Source organism: Pogona vitticeps, chromosome 5, assembly GCF_051106095.1.
Source record: "Pogona vitticeps strain Pit_001003342236 chromosome 5, PviZW2.1, whole genome shotgun sequence".
NCBI classification, from domain to species: Eukaryota; Metazoa; Chordata; class Lepidosauria; order Squamata; family Agamidae; genus Pogona; species Pogona vitticeps.
This window is the reverse complement of record NC_135787.1, coordinates 12,005,925-12,024,193: the sequence shown is the minus strand read 5'-3', so window position 1 is coordinate 12,024,193 and position 18,269 is coordinate 12,005,925. Positions and strand designations below refer to the sequence as shown.

General features: G+C 42.8%; 1 protein-coding gene across 15 annotated transcripts in view; it reads left to right on the top strand.

Annotated features, from left to right (window-relative positions):
- The window catches only part of TMEM150C (transmembrane protein 150C), a 35,398-nt gene extending 18,811 nt beyond the window's left edge, over nucleotides 1-16,587 (top strand). For all 15 annotated transcript variants that reach the window (XM_073002029.2, XM_073002031.2, XM_073002030.2 and 12 more), the window contains 7 exons: nucleotides 749-830; nucleotides 4,701-4,754; nucleotides 6,561-6,593; nucleotides 6,746-6,813; nucleotides 9,612-9,739; nucleotides 11,543-11,720; nucleotides 14,106-16,587. In XM_073002029.2, the coding sequence (XP_072858130.1) occupies nucleotides 749-830; nucleotides 4,701-4,754; nucleotides 6,561-6,593; nucleotides 6,746-6,813; nucleotides 9,612-9,739; nucleotides 11,543-11,720; nucleotides 14,106-14,314 (752 nt within the window). In that variant the 3' untranslated portion in view covers nucleotides 14,315-16,587. The remainder of the gene's footprint in view (nucleotides 1-748; nucleotides 831-4,700; nucleotides 4,755-6,560; nucleotides 6,594-6,745; nucleotides 6,814-9,611; nucleotides 9,740-11,542; nucleotides 11,721-14,105) is intronic.
- The last annotated feature ends 1,682 nt before the right edge of the window (nucleotides 16,588-18,269 follow it).

Here is an 18,269-nt window from a genome sequence, read left to right as displayed (position 1 = left end):
AGTGTATGGTAGCAGATAGTCTGCAGCGTTGATTCCCAACCTTGGGTAACCCAGGTGTTCTTAAGACTGCACATCCCAAAAACCCTGGCCAGCACTGCCGGTGGAGAAAGCTTCTGGGAATTCCAGTCCACGAACACCTGGGTTACCCAAGATTGGGAACCACTAGTCTACAGACTTGCGTATGGGTTCGAGTTCCCTGTTTGGCCATGGAGTCTACTTGATAAACTTGCTACAGTCATTGTTAGCCTTAAGTTACCTCATAGGCTGAAATTCATTAGTAAGTTGAATCAGTAAGGATTTGGAGTGCCACCTTTGTTCTAAATTCCATTGATTCAATGGGTCTACTGTGGTTGTGGCTTACTATTGGATCACCTACTAGACGTGTTGTCTCCTTAGTCAGCAATTACAGTGGACCCTCTACTTATGGAATTAATCCGTATTGGAACAGTGGCTGCAGGTCAAAAAGTCTGTAGGTTGAGTCTCCATTGACCTACAATGCATTGAAAACAGATTAATGCCATAACCGGCCATTTTTGTTCCATTTTGGTTTTTTTCTGGTCTGTAGGTCGATTCTCTGGCTGCAAGTCGAACCTAAATTTTGCGGCCAGAGAAGTCTGTAACTGGAAAAGTGTGTAAGTTGAGGGTCCACTGTAAAACAGTTTTAATTATTTAATAATGTCTTCCACCTTTCCCCTGTGTCTCTGCTTTTTTGGCTTGGCTTTAATCCTTTTTAAAACATTTCTTGCAGGCATGGATGGGAAGAAATGCAGTGTATGGATGTTCTTACCTCTTGTATTGACACTGTTTACCTCAGCAGGATTGTGGATTGTGTGAGTATACTTTGTGTTGTGTTTTAATTTTTTTTCCCCCTGGAAGGAGTAATTTCTTAACATTCCATGATTCAGGGAATCCTAACCTGTTTCAAGATGAAACAGCTCTTAATCCGATGATCACTATGCTGCTCAAAAATCATTCTTTGAACGCTCTGATCTTTTCAACAGGTAACTATTTGAACTCTTGAAAAACACCTATACGTTTGGAAAGGGATATAAATCTGTATATAAAAGAGAGAGAAAAATCTTTAGTTTGAAGCAAAAAAGTTAGCTTTAGGAAGAAAATTTGGATCACGTATCAGCACCCCTTCTTATTTGAAAGATAGACACACTAATGGACTCTTCTTGTACGTCTATTTTCTTTAACTCTCTAAAAATAAAATACCCCTGCTTATCTAAGACTAAGGCCATTAAACACAGTGAGACTCCCTTTTCCCAAATATAGTTCAGCTGAACTATTAATGCTTATGTAAAAGTAGATACAACTGCACTGCAAATCTGTTGTTTGTAGATGGTGGCACTATGAAAGCCTGTATTTCATTAAGTGGGTGCTATATGGAGAGTGAGGTGGCTTCTAAGATTATGCTCTGGTTTTACCTGGAGAAAGTACAAAAATAGTTGATCAGTGTGTCCATGTTTTGAGCACAGAGGTGGGATTATCTGTGGGTTTAAGTTTTCTTTTAGGGCACCGTTTCAACCCTAACTTTTGCTTTTAGCTTTTTGTTTTCTTTCACAGATTTCCTTGCTTTTTAAAAGTAGCCATGCATAGACATCAATATCGGGCAAATCAAAATTGTCTATCAAATAATTTAAAATAGAAGAAAAAATGCAAAATCCAATATATAAACAAACTAACTGACTTAAAAAAGAAGCAGATTTAGTACCAAAACCTGAAGTGAATAATTGCCATAATAAAAAGTAAACTAATTGAAACAACAGCAATCCACAATCTTCATCATTAATTCCTAGAAAGGAGATAACATGGAAACATCTCATCTACTGTGATTCTTACGTTAATTAGAATCACGTTATCGTGGACAGACACACTCACTCAACCAAGTCAAAAAAATAATGCTATATCAAGTTCTCTTCATTTCAGTCAGCCAGCCAGCCATGTCCTCAGTCCAGGGAACTTCCTTTCTTTTCCCTTCCCATTTGATTAAAATGATTACTGGATGGGGGCACCTCCTTTGTGAGGAAAGGCTACAGCGTTTGGGGCTCTTTAGTCTAGAGAAAAGGTGCCTGAGGGGGGGACATGATTGAGTTGTATAAAATTATCCAGGGAATGGAACCAGGGGGTAGAGGGAAGCTCTTTTCCCTCTCATGCAATACCAGAACCAGGGGACATCCACTCCAGTTGAGTGTTGGGAGAATGAGAACAGACAAAAGAAAATCTCTCTTTATCCAAAGTGTTGCTAGTCTGTGGAACTCCTTGCCACAGGATGTGGTGATGGCATCTGGCCTAGATGCCTTTAAAAGGGGAATGGACGGATTCCTGGAGGAAAAGTCCATCACAGGTTACAAGCCATGATGGGGATGTAAAATCTCCAGGCTTAAAAGGAAGGGACCTCCAAATGCCAGATGCAAGGGAGGGATATCAGGAGACAGGTATCTAGTTGTCTCGTGTGCTCCCAGAAGCATCTGGTGGGGCCATAGTGAGATACAGGAAGCTGGACCAGATGGGCCCTTGGCCTGATCCAGGATGGCTCTTCTTTTGTTCTTATGATTTTCTGTTTTTCCACAAACGGTTCAGTCATGGACACTAGCTTGTGTTAGCCTATACCTGTAATGGTTGCTTTCTCCCACAAGATTTTTGTGCTTTTGCAAATGTTGGAATTCCCCCAATCCTGCTATTGTCTTCTTCCTTATAGTTGTTATTTAAGCAACAGCAGTTGCTCTTGTGAACATCCACAATATTATATTTGTATGTAGGTAAACACAGCACATAAAAAACTTAATTCTGTCCCCAGGCAAAATAGATTTTGCAGTCAATTGTGCAGTTTAAGCAAACCTGCTGAACCTGTTTTGCATTGCTTAGTTTGCACATTTCTCTTCATGGAGTATTTCTTTTCTTTTGGCTTGGTAAGGGACAAGAATGGGACGTGGTGGCGCTGTGGGTTAAACCGCAGAAGCCTCTGTGCTGCAAGGTTGGAAGACTAGCCGTCGTAAGATTGAATCCACGCGACAGAGTGAGCTCCCGTCGCTCACCCCAGCTCCTGCAATGTAAAGATGCATGTAAAAATGCAAGTAGATAAATAGGTACCACCTTGGTGCGAAGGTCATGGTGTTCCGTGTCTAGTTGCGCTGGCCACTTGACCACGGAAACTGTCTTCGGACAAACGCTGGCTCTGTGGCTTGGAGACAGGGATGAGCACCGCCCCCTAGAGTCGGACACAGCTGGACTAAAAATGTCAAGGGGAACCTTTACCTTTAAGGGACAAGATGTTAAGTAGGAAATTAAGCCATCTTCTATATAATTGCAAATCTTATTCGGGGACCTCTCACATTTCAAAAGGTGTTCCCCACACTTTGTCAGGCATATTTTTAGAGGCTTATGGATTAGAAGCTTGAGTTGACAGTAAAAGGGGGGGAAAGGCGAGTATTTGCAGGGAGATGAATTATGTGTCCTGTCCTATATTCTGCACACCTTGTCCATCTGCACACCTTGTCCATCTTTGCAGGATTCTGGAATTTAGTTCTAAATCATATATACAGTAGTGCCCTCTGGAATGTGTAACAGACAATTTTTTAGAAGAGGTAGCCGAGTTCATCTGTGCTAGCATATCAGGCAAAAACAGAAGAATAATTTTAAAAGAGACAAAAGCATTGTGACGTGTAAAAGACTGCTATATTTTAATGTGAGCTTTCGTGGACAAGTCACCTTCCTCAGACATTAGAGTGGGACTACAATTTGCAAGCACCATAATCTTCTCCCAAAGAAGAGCTGTTGGAGAATTCTTTCTTGCATTCCTTCTCTTGGAGGTGGAATTGTAGCATTTTTTCCACCCTTGTCTCTACTGGGATAGGCTCTGGTTTGGTCCCAGAGTACATGGTTGCATAAAAGGCCAGATCTCAGCATTTCCAGGCACTTTACCTCCTAGGTACGAACTGTCAGTTCAGGGGTTCATATCAGTTTGATTTTTGTCTGAATGGGTGTTGGGTGCTTCCCAGCATCGGGAGGAGGTGGGGCAGGGAAGCTCTGAAAACCTGTTTGGACGAAAACCGATGATTTGTGCCCATCGCTAGCTGAGACAGCAGAGAGCTGCAGCCAAAAAGAGTAGACAATATTAGGAGGAAAGACAAATGATTTGATTAATTGCAAGGCAGCTTCTGACATGGCTGGTTGTATGAGAAATTTGCTCAAGAAGTGTCCTCATTTCATCACTGATTCACTGGATCACACAGAGCCCCATGATCATGAGTGTGTTAATTCTGTCCCTGAGTACCAATGGTCATACTGGCTAGAGCAGTGGTCCCCAACCTTGGGCCTCCAGATGTTCTTGGACTTCAACTCCCAGAAATCCTGGCCAGCAGAGGTGGTGGTGAAGGCTTCTGGGAGTTGTAGTCCAAGAACATCTGGAGGCCCAAGGTTAGGGACCACTGGGCTAGAGGACAACAGGAATTCCAGACCAACACACTCCCAGTTGGAGAAGTCTGCCCGAAGGCATCAAAGACTCTTGGAGCAGAAAGAGCCAAAGGTCTGAGCTTTCCTGTGTTGACTTTGATTTGGCCACTTCATCTGATTGTTCCCAGGATGACTTCCTGTCTGATTCCCTACTGAGGTACCTCCTTGTTTTGATACCCCCTTCCCGCCACCCCCAATATGTCTGTTAAAATTGTCTAAGTCTCTTCTCTCTCATTTGACAGATATTTTATAGCAGTAGAAGACAACAAAATTATCCCGCTAAATGTGGCAGACAGGTAAAATAATGTTTCAAATCTTTCCTCTCATTTTATGACTTTCATTTATGACTCTCATTGTTCAGCATCTGAATGCTGAATATCCAATTTGCTGTGGGGGTGGGGGTGGTTGGGCCCAAAGCAGTGTTGGGAGCCCCAGCGTATGAATACCTATGATGAAACAGATATTTTTCTTTAGACACTGTTCCGGGTACATATATATATATATTGTTTGGTGAACAGCTCATCATATATATATATGATGAGCTGTTCACCAAACAATGGCGCAGCGCGAGGCAATGAAATAAAAAATGGAGGGTGAACAGTGAAGAATTGCATTAATGGAAATAATTGCATTGGCTGCCTGATACCAATTTGTTACTTTTTTTTGTCTTCTAAATCAAGGAGGGGGTCAGCCGTGGATGGTCTAGTGCAGTGGTCCTCAACCTTTTCCAAACCGTGGACTGGTGGGGGGGCGGGGTCCGTGCGTGGGGGGGGCACCTGTTTGCGCATGTGTGTGTGGCATACATGTGTGTGTGGGAGATTTGTCTCCGCGGCCCTGTCCTGCCAAGGCGACCAGGGGTTGGGGACCTCGGGTCTAGTGGGCTCATTCACTCTTTCTGTTCCTTATGCATTGGTGCACATGGAAATACACGCATACTTTCATAGAAAGGGATGGCAGAGGCAAGTAGCAGCGGCACTATCAAGGAGAGAAACTAGCTACTCTCGAAATGGGGGTCTGTCTCTCTGAGGAGGGAGAACATTTGTGAGAGCAGTTTGGCTTGGGTGAACAGGACTAGGTATCCTGTTTTGGGGCAGGCTCGCAGGCAGCCTTCACTGTCCAGGGTTAACACCAGTAAGGCTCCACACCATTAAAGAGACCAGCTAGGCAAGCAAGATCCAAAAGCAAAGTCAGGGAACAAGCCAAGACAAGAGTCCTACCAGCAAGTGAGAAAAAAACCAGATGGTTAGAATTGAAAACCAGCCTCAAGTAACACCGAGGGTCTAGCCATTTGAGTTCAGAACCACTGCCTGGCAGGAATTTTCCAAGAGACGAAGCCAAAACAGTATTTAAGGTCAGGTGCTATCTCATCAGGTTGCAACCAGTATTAGAATATGAAAACAATGCCCACCTGACAAAGTCCAGCTAAATAACATTGGTCTCAGCGATTTGATTTCATTTCTTTTTGGCTGAGTTGCTTAACGCCATTCAGAACTTAAATACATCATTAAGAGATCATTTAGTTGATGGCATATGTGACCCCTGAGAGTCCCCTGTTCCTGAGGAGACCTATCCCAGAACAAAGCACTCCTCCCGGTATCTTGATTTGGCTGCTGGAGACTGGGCAGGGGTAGTGGTGGTAGTGATTCCAACCTCTTAGCCTGATTCTGGTGATCGGCTGCTTCTGTCTGGGGAGCAGCCCTGTGTACCTGTGACGGTCCTGGGTGTGCAGGAACAGTCATCCTGTTGCCTTCCTCATGCCCATGGCCCTTGAACCTGCTCTTCCTGGAGGAGTCCTCCAGCTGGGTCGTGGATGCCATTGGGAGAGATCACCGGATGCAGCCTGAGAACCACATTGAAGTCAAGGGGATCACGAAGCAAGGAAGCTTCTCTGTAGCTTCTGAGCAAGAAGCTTTTGGCAATTTATTGTGACTTCGGCCACAACCTACCAGTAGACCACATATGGTATTCTCTTTGTAAAGCACACCACTTCTTTAAAACTGAATACAGCTAAAATAAGCATATATTATCAAGCCGTGTCGCATCAAATAACCAGCAAGTTAGTTTTGACTTATGCATGACTGTTTTCTTTTTGTCTCCCTTAGCAAACCAGGTCCTCTAAAGCCACCTTATATAAGGTAATAAGATCTCTTTTTCTGTTTAGTTTCTTCTTCTTCTTTTCTTTCCCAACAAAGCCCGTTTTTTAACCCATGGACTCTTTTATTGATGGATTTATCTTTGTTGCAGGCTTAGTTGAGTTACAATGATACGCGTTATTATATTTTTGAAGTATTGCAGGTGATGTCCCTCCTGCAAGCTGTGTGTTCAGCCAAGTCATGAACATGGCAGCATTTCTAGGTAGGCGTTTGCATGGAGAACGTTTGATTTCTTGTTGTCGTTTTTAAATTCACATTTTAAAAAAATCACCAGATTCAGACCAGTAAATTTATTTATTTAACTTATATGCCGCCCACACTACCCAGTTTGATGTTGTTTGCATCACACTCCAGGGCTTCACCTAGCAGTGGCTACTATGGCATAGGTCTCATTAAGGTGGTAAACCGGTGTTTAGGCTGTAGAACTTGAGCTGCATGTGAGAACTCCCATGGACTGCCTTCTCCTCCTCTGCTCTTGTAAAATTAGCCTATGGAAGAGAACACGAGTTTTGTTCCTGTTTGTATGACACCCTAGTTTGTGAAGGGCTTTGTTTTGTTAACGTTGCATTTCGTTGTGTTTTCTTTGGCATGGAGATGCTTGGCCTGCCCATTTGTCATCTAAAGTTATTCGGAATCCGAATGAGCGACTGGGTCTCAGGATGCAAAAACGTGTAAATAATCTTTATTCATTCCAATTTAAAAATGCTCAGTGGGCTTCAGCTCACGTCCGTCATCAGGAGCAAGGTCTTAGAGCTTGATACTTCGTTAGCTCTGAAAGAGCTGGTACAAAGAAAATGAGCTCATAAACCAGCAAATCTTAAAAGCAGAATAAGACAGAGTTCTGATTCCTGCACAGACAAGAGTTCCGACTCCTGTCCTCTGAAGATGCCGGCCACAGAGACTGGTGAAACGTTAGGAAGAACAACCTTCAGAACACAGCCAAACAGCCTGAAAGACCTACAACAACCAGCATAAAGATTATTTACATTTTTTTAAACCTCCTGTGACCCAGTCTCTCATTCTGATGTCTGATACTATTGGATGTACTAGTTCCTGGTGTTTCTGATCTGCTCATCACAGACTCATGTTTTTAGGCCTGCAGTCAGTGACTGGCATCCTTAGGCATGGATGGTCCATTGTTCTAGAACTGGACCGTCCGGCTCTGTAGGTTCAGGCTTGACCTGTAGCAACGGGCAGTCGTCAGCTGACCACTTACAACTTCCCACCATGCCTTGGAGCACCACACAAAGGTCTTATGGGGAGCAGAGATTTCCGCACCTCTGCTGCTCACCACTGCCAGTAAACGTGCTGATGGGCATAGTGATGTTGGGGAGGAAATAATAATGGTGAGGGAGGACCAAATAACACGTAAGAGAAAGCCTGACGGATTTACTACCTCAGTGAGAACTAGGCCAGTAAAACAGCTAATGCAGACTTGATTAAAATACTAGATATTAAAATATTCTAGCCTTATATAGTTTGAAAAATTCATTTGCAGTTTTAAGATTTCATTTGAGCTGTTGTTTTTGATTTGCATGACACTTGCTTGTTCCTCCTGCTTTAAACTTCTGCATGTGTGTGAAAATTGCACAAACGTGGCTGTATTGTTATGTGTCTTCAAGTTATTTTTTACTTATAGCAATGCTAACAAGGTTTTCAAATTATGTGAGATATTGAGGGAGTGAACATTGCCCCCCCACATCACGTTTCTACACAACACCCTTTCCACTGCACCAACCAATCTTGGGTTGCTAGATATTTTTGGACTAAAACTCCCAGAAGCTTTCACAAAAGCCTGTGCTGGCTTATTTGAAGCTCTATGATCCATAATTGTACATAAGAATTTGAACTCAGGATGTCTTAACAAGATTGCCTTCCTCGATGTGGAGTCTCCCAGAGGTATTCTATTACAACTCCTTTCATCTTCAGCCAGCACAGCTGATGATTTTGCGGGCTGAGGGTGTTGGGAATTGTAAAGCGACACATCTGGATTGTGCTGGCTTGGGGAAGGCTTCGTGAAGGCAGAATTGTCAATGTGACCTCTCTGTCTGCCATTGGGCTACACAAAACTGTGGAATTCTTTCTGGCCATTACAGTGGTAATACTGACATGCAATACAGTATTAAGTAGCCCAAGAAATCTCTTGATCAGAGACTTGCCATAGTAGTACAGAGAAGGAGGAGGTCCTGCCGTCAGATCGGACCATGATCCGTTATCCTTTGCAAGAATTCTCACAGACACTAGATATTATGTTAAAAACATGATTTACTTAATATCTATGTATGTATGTATGTATGTATATTTATGCCCTGCTTTTCTCCTGTTGATCGGAACGTGGTGGCACTGTGGGTTAAACTGCAGAAGCCTCTGTGCTGCAAGGTCGGAAGACCAGCAGTCGTAAGATCGAGTCCACGTGATGGAGTGAGCTCCTGTCGCTTGTCCCAGCTCCTGCCAACCTAGCAGTTCGGAAGCATGCAAATGCAAGTAGATAAATAGGTACCACCATGGTGGGAAGGTCACAGCGTTCTGTGTCTAGTCGTGCTGGCCACGTGACCATGGAAACTGTCTTCGGACAAACGCTGGCTCTACGGCTTGGAGACGGGGATGAGCACCACTGGACTAAATGTGAAGGGGAACCTTTACCTTTCTCCTGTTGGTTTGATCCAGAGGTCATCAACTTGTGGCCCTTCAGAAGTTGCTGGACTGTGGCTCTCTCACAACTGGCTATTCCAGCAAAGGCTGATAGAGGGGGTTGTAGTCGAGCCACATCTAGAGGGCTTCCTGATTCCCAGGCTGAGCAAGAAAGATCCATGTTATGTCATAACAGGAATGCCTCAATTCCAAGATAAATACATACCCTTCGAGTTCCATTGATGTTTCCTTGACAGTAATGGTGGCTTTTGCAAAGATGTCTTGTGGGCCCTTGTTTGGATTTACGGAGGCATAAATGTTTTGTGTTAGAGTTGCACATGTGTGTTACCTTCCCTTTCCTCATTTCAGCGCTTGTCATAGCTGTCCTCCGCTTTATTCAGCTCAAACCAAAGGTCCTGAACCCCTGGCTCAATGTCAGCGGCCTGGTGGCGTTATGCTTGGCCTCCTTTGGGATGACTTTGCTGGGCAACTTTCAGGTAACCTTTCTTTTGCCTCCTCTTTCCCCAGTGAGTTGGGGTCTGCATGCATGTGAGTAGGCTTATTTGGAGTCAGGCCACTGAGCAGTGTCTGAGAGGTGGCGAACCTCTTCCAGCCAAGGAGCTGAATTTTAAATTGAGTAGGGTTTTCTTTTTTGGGGGGGGGGAATCCCACAGCACTGGGTGTGGCGAATGGGGCCAAAGCAAAGTGAGCTGGGTGAGGGATCATTCGAAACTCAGTTACGGATTTTGCCTGTTTGTTCAGAGGGCAATAGCTTCTCAAGCTGCAGAGCAAATCTCAGTCCCACGAAACTGCTTCTCGGTTTAAAAATGCGGGTAGTTCCATGGGACAACTTTCTAATCTGGAAATCACAGCTGATATCCGTGCAATTTTTAAATACCCCTTTACCATTGATTCTCCACAGCTTAAAGAGCTTGCAGACTGGATGGGGAATCCCGACCAGCTGCATCTGATCTGTGGTCGGGAAGTTCCCTCCTTTCTTTGGTCTCCTGCAACTGGCTGTGGCTGGCTGAGATCTCAGGCAGGGGTGTCTTTCACCATATGTTGTATGATGATTACAAAATGCTCTTAGAATTCCTTCGCTTTTCAAAGGCTGTCTGCCTTGGAGCTTGGTGAGAGAAGGACAGGATCCACTGGGCACTCAGATAGCTAGCTGCACAGTTCTCTGGACTATATCCAGAGTACCTGCACGTCACGAAATAAATGCGGTATAAGCAGTTCCTGTACAAGCCAAAGTATGACTGTCCTGGTGCCATAAAAAGCCCAGCCCTGTTGTTGAAAATCAGAGTTCTGCAGCTCTAGGCAGCTGAGATTTTTTTAAATTATTATTTTGGCAGATGTAGGAAAGCTATATCTCCATAACTAAGAAGATGAGGCTCTGAGGCAGAACCTATAAACTTTCAAGAGAACAGTACATCTGTGTTGAGACATGCAGGACTTGGATAAGAATATATCTAGCTATTGTGTTAAGGTATTAGCTGAAATCCTGTTGTGCAGTTCCGTCTGTGCAATGGGAATGATTTCAGCAGCAGCTAATCACCACTGATTAAAGGTTTCCAGATTATTGGCAATTCTGGGGTGCATACAGCTTTGTCACATTGTGTATAAGTTGCACGCACCCTGAAATTACCAAAGGAAGCCTTTAATCAGCAGTAATTTGCCACTGCTGCCGATGTTACTCCCATTGTGCAGGTGCATCTGCACGACAAGATTTTGGCCACCGAATTTTACGTAGATGTTCTTTTTAGTAGATTCACATAGGGTTGGCATCTGGAAGCACAACTCATAACAGAATCATTAGGAGGTTCAGGGCAAGTAAGTCTGTGCTTTCTCATTTGTTTCATTAGAAATACAGTGGTGCCTCGCAAGACGGGCACTCCGTTTAACGACGAATCCGCGTTTTTTTGATCACAAAACGACGTTTTGAATGGGGGAATTCGCTGCGCGATGATCAGTTCCCTGTTTCGGGGACCGATTTTCGCTTCCCGACGATCAAAACAGCTGATCGTCGGGTTTTCAAAATGGCCGCCAGGTGCTCAAAATGGCTTCCCGCTGTGTTTAGGAGCCATTTTTCGCTGCACAGGCACCTGAAAATGGCCGCCCCTATGGAGGATCTTAGCTGGACGGTGAGTTCTTAGCCGATTGGAACGCATTAACCAGGTTTTAATGTGTTTCAATGGCTATTTTCGCTTTACGACGTTTTCGTTCTACAGTGATTTCGCTGGAACAAATTAATGTCGCAATGCGAGGCACCACTGTAATCTGTTCTTTTTTCTTTGCAGCTTACCAACGATGAAGAGATACATAACGTTGGCACATCCTTGACGTTTGGGTTTGGCACTCTGGCCTGCTGGATTCAGTCAGCATTAACGCTCAAAATAAACTTGAAGAATGAAGGAAGAAAAGCCGGGATCCCACGAGTTGTCTTGTCAGCAGCAATCACCCTCTGCGTTGTCCTCTGTATCCTTTAATTCTTTACTCCCCCTCAATACAAAATTCTTGTTTAAGAAGGAGAAACATTTCCAGAGTAATCTGTCATTGAAGCAAGAGTTTGGATGCCATGAATCAAAACCTTAAAACATCTCCCAGGCTAAAAAAATGAATTTAAATCTCTTTCTGCAACTAAAAACTAATCTGTAATTAAGACCTTTCAGTTTAATGTTGACGTTTTTCTGTTTACGTCATTACATTCTTCATTTTCCATACAGCCCTTTGCGTCACTCAAAAGTAAGTTTCATTTGGGCTTACTTGTAGGTACATTTGTCTAATATTACACCTTAGGCTGCAATCTTATATCCATTTAAATGGGAGTAAGCACCTTTGAAATTAATGGGATTTTTTTTGACAGGTATAGGAAGGAGAATATAATTACAGGCCACAATCCTATATGGTCCTACTGTGAATTACATGAATTCAATCAGGCTAACTTCTAATTAGATATTTCTCAGAGAGCACTACTTGAGTCTCAAATGAGTCCAAGGATCACAAGGTCTTCTGTAATGAAGCAAAATACCGTAAATCATAGAATAATGTAGTTGGAAGGGGCTTTAAAGCCAACCCCCTGCTCATTGCAGAAATCCAAATCAAAGTATATCCAACAGATGGTGGTCTTGTATTCTCTTGAATGCCTCCAGCATTCACCACCTCCTGAGGCAATTGGTTCAATTGTCGTACTGCTCTAAGAGTTATGAAAATTTCCAGATATTCAGCCTAAATCTAGCTTCCTGTAGCTTGAGCCCCTTATTACGTGTCCTGCACTCTGGGATGCTGGAGAACAGATTCTGCCCTCTCCCTCTGTAGGACTTCCTTTCAAATAAATTAACCGTTTGAAGTTGATTAAACCTTTACAGGCTTCTCCAACTTGTAAAACTCCTAATTTTTTAAGTTGTCATATTAGTAGTATCTAAACAAAGTTGTGTTTTTAGTTCCCACTATTTCAACAATCTTTCAGGACAAACAAGTGAACTTTAAAAATATTTATATAGCTGTTAGATTTTTATTTCAATGCCCTCCCTTCTCATGCATACAATTAGATTTCCTTCCAGATCATGTTCATACCTTCCTCCTCCCCTCCCCTTTTTTTTTTTTTTGCTTACATAACACGGGGGATTTGCTAGATGTATCCCTTTCATATGTTTTTCTTCCAGCTAACATTCTTCTCAAAAGACATGTACCGGATGAGATGAAATAGTTCTAATAAAACAGAACAGCAAGTTTGGTCTGGTAAAAAGAATCGTTTGAAATGTCCTTATGCAAGCGTTGTAGAATCATGATAAACCTTTGCTGGATTGCTAAGCTGATGTAGTTAATTACAGTTTGCAGCCATATAATGTACACACGTTACAAGGTGTGCCTATTTTTCATATCAAATGAAATGTATGAGAAGCATAACTTGAACTTGTTTCCTCCATGGTAGTTTTCAGATATTTTCTTCCCTTAGGTAGTTTCTGGGTACTCAGTGTGATCGAGTGGATAGAGTAGGACTCTGGAGACCATGCTTTGAATCCTCACTTGGCCATGGAAATTGATTGGGGGTTGTGGAACTGGTAAAACCACTCTTTGAAAATCTCCCTTACCTTGAAAGCCCATTGAAGGTTGCTGTGTTGGTTCCAACTTGATGGCACATAACCTATTTTTCCATGTATAAGACTATACTTTTGTCTAAAATTTTTAGATTAAAAATTGAGGGTCGTCTTATACACGGAAGTAAGCTGCGAAGAGAACAAAAAGAAGTGGAGGGGAAATCAGGGATCAAAGCGATTCTGCAGCGCTTTTATCCCTTTCCTCCTACACTTGCTAAGCCCCACTTAGATTTCTTAATTTTGGATTAGAAAAGTGGAGGGCTTCTTATACACGTCTTATACACGGAAAAATACAATAGCTATACCAGGAAACAGTCAGACTGGGAGATAACATCTGAAAGCATTACAGCACTTGGAGATATGGCAGCAGATGGAATAGTGTTATTGAATTCCCCTCCCATATGTTCTTTATGGGGTATTAGAGGCAATTCTTTCATCAAATAGGAGAGATTGCTTTTAATACCCCATCAAAAGCCCAAATCTTGTTGGTGGAAAATGAGCATGTAAGAGCAATCGCATAAGGGATTTCCCCTTTCACTTGCTGTTTGTTGGGGCTGGACATGCCATCGTTTGGTGTGCTAGCAAACGTGGGGAAGCATGTGCGACAGGCTTCCAACAAAGTAGATTTGTTTATGTGATTCCCCTTACCCAGTCAGCAGGGCAATAAGATTCTGCTCCCAACGCTCTACTTTGGATCTTACCGTGACCGTTGCTTTGTTCATGTGTGTGCACCTCCCGTGTCTTTCCCTTGACGCCGCTTCAGATTTCATCTTGATGGCCCAGAAGCTTCACATGCACGCCGCACGAATACAGTGGGGGATGGTCATGTGCTTCCTCTGCTACTTTGGCTCTTTCGCTGTGGAGTTCAGGCACTACCGGTTTGAGATCATCTGCTCCGAATATCAGGAGAACTTCCTCAGCTTTTCTGAGAGCCTCTCTGAAGCATCCGAGTACCAAACGGATCAGGTTTAACCCAGCCTGTTGCATTGGCAGAGGCTTGCAGTTACATGATTGAACCAGTGCTTGGGGGGTAGGAGAGTTTTTGGACTACAGCTTCAAGGATCTAAGACATTGTAGTCCAAAAAGAGAATTCCTCCAAGCTCTAGATTGAACCCATGACCTTGTTTACCTTTTAAAAAAAGCAAACCAACAAACCATATATCCATTTCCCACACCTGTAACCATACATAAGTTGCCCAAAGACTCTCATTAGGGCAAAACTAAGCATCATCTAATTACTTCCTATCCCATGTAGCATTATGGCATATGTTGCAGTGAAGAAGCTGCAGAGGGGTATGAAGGAACTCTAATTCCATTACTCTTAAAAAGGAGGGAGGTGGCCCTTGAGATGTTGTTGGATTGCCACTCCTCACTGCCTTCTCCAGCAGAACCAGAAGTAAAGAGATGGGAAGAGTTGCACTCTAGTAACATCCAGAAAGCCACAGGTTCCTCATTCCTGGTCTAATTTCAACCCATGGCTGGCTATGAAAAAGGAGCAGCAGGTGTATGCTGAGGTTCCTAGTCAACCTGTAATAAGTTTAAGAATAGGAAGGTATTGGCAACTCTTTCTCTGTGGACCTTTCTGCATTTCAGTTTGCTGCTTTCTCACTTGGAAAGGCTGGATCGCAGACAATGATTCTGGAAAGAACTGGGTTTCTTTCCTCCCCAGAATAGTCCAGGGAATCAGGCCAGCCTTTATTGGTTACTGCCAGCTGAAATAATTGCTACCCAGTGTATCCTTCATCTTGACATCAGGAGCTGAATTGGGAGGCATGGAAGCTGCACCTTCTGGTGCCCTGCATGCTTTTTGATGATCCCTCTTCCCTGGCCTGTTGTAGCAAGCACGTTTCCTGGTGCTGTTCAAAGCGCCAGGCATGCTTGCTGTAGACCAAGGAGGAGAAACCGTGGCCGCTTGGTGCTGCTAACTATGCTACTGATTTAGAAGCGACCACCAGGTTGCAGTTTGTTCAAGTGTATTGCCCTTCTTTCCCATTTTTTAAAAAGCTAGACAGCTCTTTTAAGGCCCAGGAGCCCTGCTCATGGAAAGGAGTTGGCAGCCCTTCAATCAGTCTGGTCCACCAGAGCAAGAGAGGAAAGAAGATGGCATCTCTCACTCTTCTCCCTAAACTCAGGGTTAGGGCTGCCGGCTCGTTTTGTTGTTGGTAGGACTCCTCTGCCTTTAAGAGATGCTGGCTCTGACGCTTTAGTGGCATGGAAGGAACAAAGATTCGCCCATGGGAAGCCTACAAAGATTCACCCATGGACAGTTCTTTGGGTAGACACTGGCAGCTAGGTCAAATGCAGAAATAGACAGGGTCTTTGAAGAGTTAGTTATGTGCATGATAAACTGCATCTGATGAAACCCCTTTTTCTATTCAGCTGCCAAAGGTGCAGAATCCAGATCTCTTTTTCATGGCCACATATTGGCACTCACAGCCCTATTCTATGCACCCTTGTTTCTGAACAAACACATCTAGATTAAGATTGTGCTGTCAGAAGCCTTGTCTTATTACTCATTTTTAAATATCAGCATTCCATCCAGAATGTTCAAAAGTGAAAGGTGACGATGAGTCAGGCATCTTTGATGGAAAGATGGGGATTGAAAATATTAAGATATTTATAATAAATACAGCCAACACGATTTAGTTATCTTGTCGGGAGCTGGGTCCTGCTAAATTCTTCATGTTTCATGACTGGAGAAACAGGATTTTTCAAAACAGCAATATGTTTGCTTTGGGCCAAAGTCTGCTGTTTGACATGAAATATTCGGTGCTGGATTTAAAATACAAAGCAAAAACTTCAAATTTTGATGGACAGAAGTCTCAACAGACAGAAAAACAGGGTTAGCAAGAGACCACAGGTGAATCCAAACCAAATGTACTTCATGCAAAGCTGTGGAAAGGAGGTAGTGTATGAAACAGGGATTGAGATACACACAAACACGCATAACTAAAATAAGTTTCTGTTCATATGTGTTTTTACTGTAAATAGTCCACTGTGAATTTTTTTTAAATTAAAGTTTATGTTTTATTATTTTATATTTTGACATTTTATTGGAAGGGAGAGGAGAAAAATCACCATTTGAGTAAGACTTTTCTCCCTGATCCCAATATGCAACTCAAGTTGAAATTCAAGCTTTTTGGTGTTCTCTTGTACATTTCTTAGAAGTATTTCTTATGGCACATTTCAGTGACTAATAACTGTACACTAAAACATGATCACTAAATAAATTTCTTTTATGGACAGTATGTGTATTATTGCAGCTATCTCTGCATGTGTATACATAAACACACAACATCTTGCAATGATGGATGACGCAGAAACGTAGGAGCTGCCATTTTAATGTCCTACAACACTCTACTGCTACGTTACTTTGTACTGTTGTGGAAATTCAAATGATATGTGATGCTGGAGAAGAGAATTTAAGGGGTCTGCCCAGGACAAATAAGCACTGATGGGTCTGGAAGGGTCCAACCTTCTGAGGATATTGGATGGCGATGTCAAACATTGGTACTGTACTTCTGGAACTACTGAGCTAGCAAGACTAGTGAACATTGTTCCAGTCTGGATTTGTTCAAAATTTACCCAAAGGTGTCAAGGATGGGAGAGTGACATTTGTCTGTTCCCTAATCAGGACTTCTTAAAATAGCCTTCAGTCACTTCACAAAAGGAAACTTAAAAGTAAAACCAGGAAGATGTAGCTTTCCCTCCCCAACCTGCATTGATTTTCCTGTTGTTTTTTTTACTCTCAAGAGAGAGGAAAATAGCCTTGGGGCTGAGAAGATCAATCTAGGCAATCACCCTGAAAAGAAAATTTGGAAATACTAGTCTTCTTCCCACTAACCCCCCAGTCTTGATGCCATTCCCTCCCCCCCCCAAAAAAAGTTGGAAATGTTATTTTTCGAATAGCGCTCCCAGAATCTAAGAGCCAATAACTTTTCAAAGCCATAAAGGGATCATGGATAAGAAGTGTAAGCAATACTTGGCAATCTCTTCCCAGATGATGCATTTTCTCTTTGCGTTCCCTATGAATGTTCAAATGTGTAAATATAAGAGTGAACAAAAACTTAGGCAACCCATCTACACTACTCACCACTCTTTTAGCCAGCAGTTTCTCCACTAAAGCGCAAAGGCTTGATGCCAAACCATTCATTGCTCTCCTGCAGCAAAAATGCTCTTAGGGCACCGTTCACTGACCTGTTTTCTTCTGGCTTCATTGATGAGACGACGTAGAGGACGAAACAGCCAGTGGCAGACACACTCTGTAGGGCCAGTTTTAAACTAAATTGATTTAAATGATGATTTATATATGTAAAAAAATAAATACATTTAAATCGTGACTTCCATCAATTTGATTTTTAAAAATTATTCTTTATCCACCTAATGTATTTAAACAGTTTATGTAGTGGGAAAACATGTTTTTTGGGGGGCAAGAATATATAATGCATAAGATAAGACTGTAATAACATAGAGATAAAATTCAACCCCGGCCTAGTAGCTTGCTTATGGAAAGTGTCCACCCCTAGGCATCTTTGGAGTCCACCACTTCTTACTTAAGGTTTGCTTGTGAGCAAAGCAGCATGTGTAGAGATGAAAAGCATGGCGATGAAAAGTGGTTTTGTACCATTCCTGGCATGCTCAGGTCCTCTTAAATTGTCTAGTAGTTTTCACGCACCAGCATCAATCAATCCCTGTGATAATGTTTTGTGGAAGATGAAGTGAACCATACTCTCACACAGATACACACCCGCCACAAATCCTATTTATAGTTTTTGTGTCTTGCGTCCAAGACCTTGAAAACATCTAGCACTCTCAGTTATTTCTCAAAGCAAGGCTCGGGTCAACAACAATTACTTGGAATTTCTTAAGTAAATTATATCTTGCATTTCTAATCCCCTAATCCGGAGCAGTGACCTAGACCCTGACC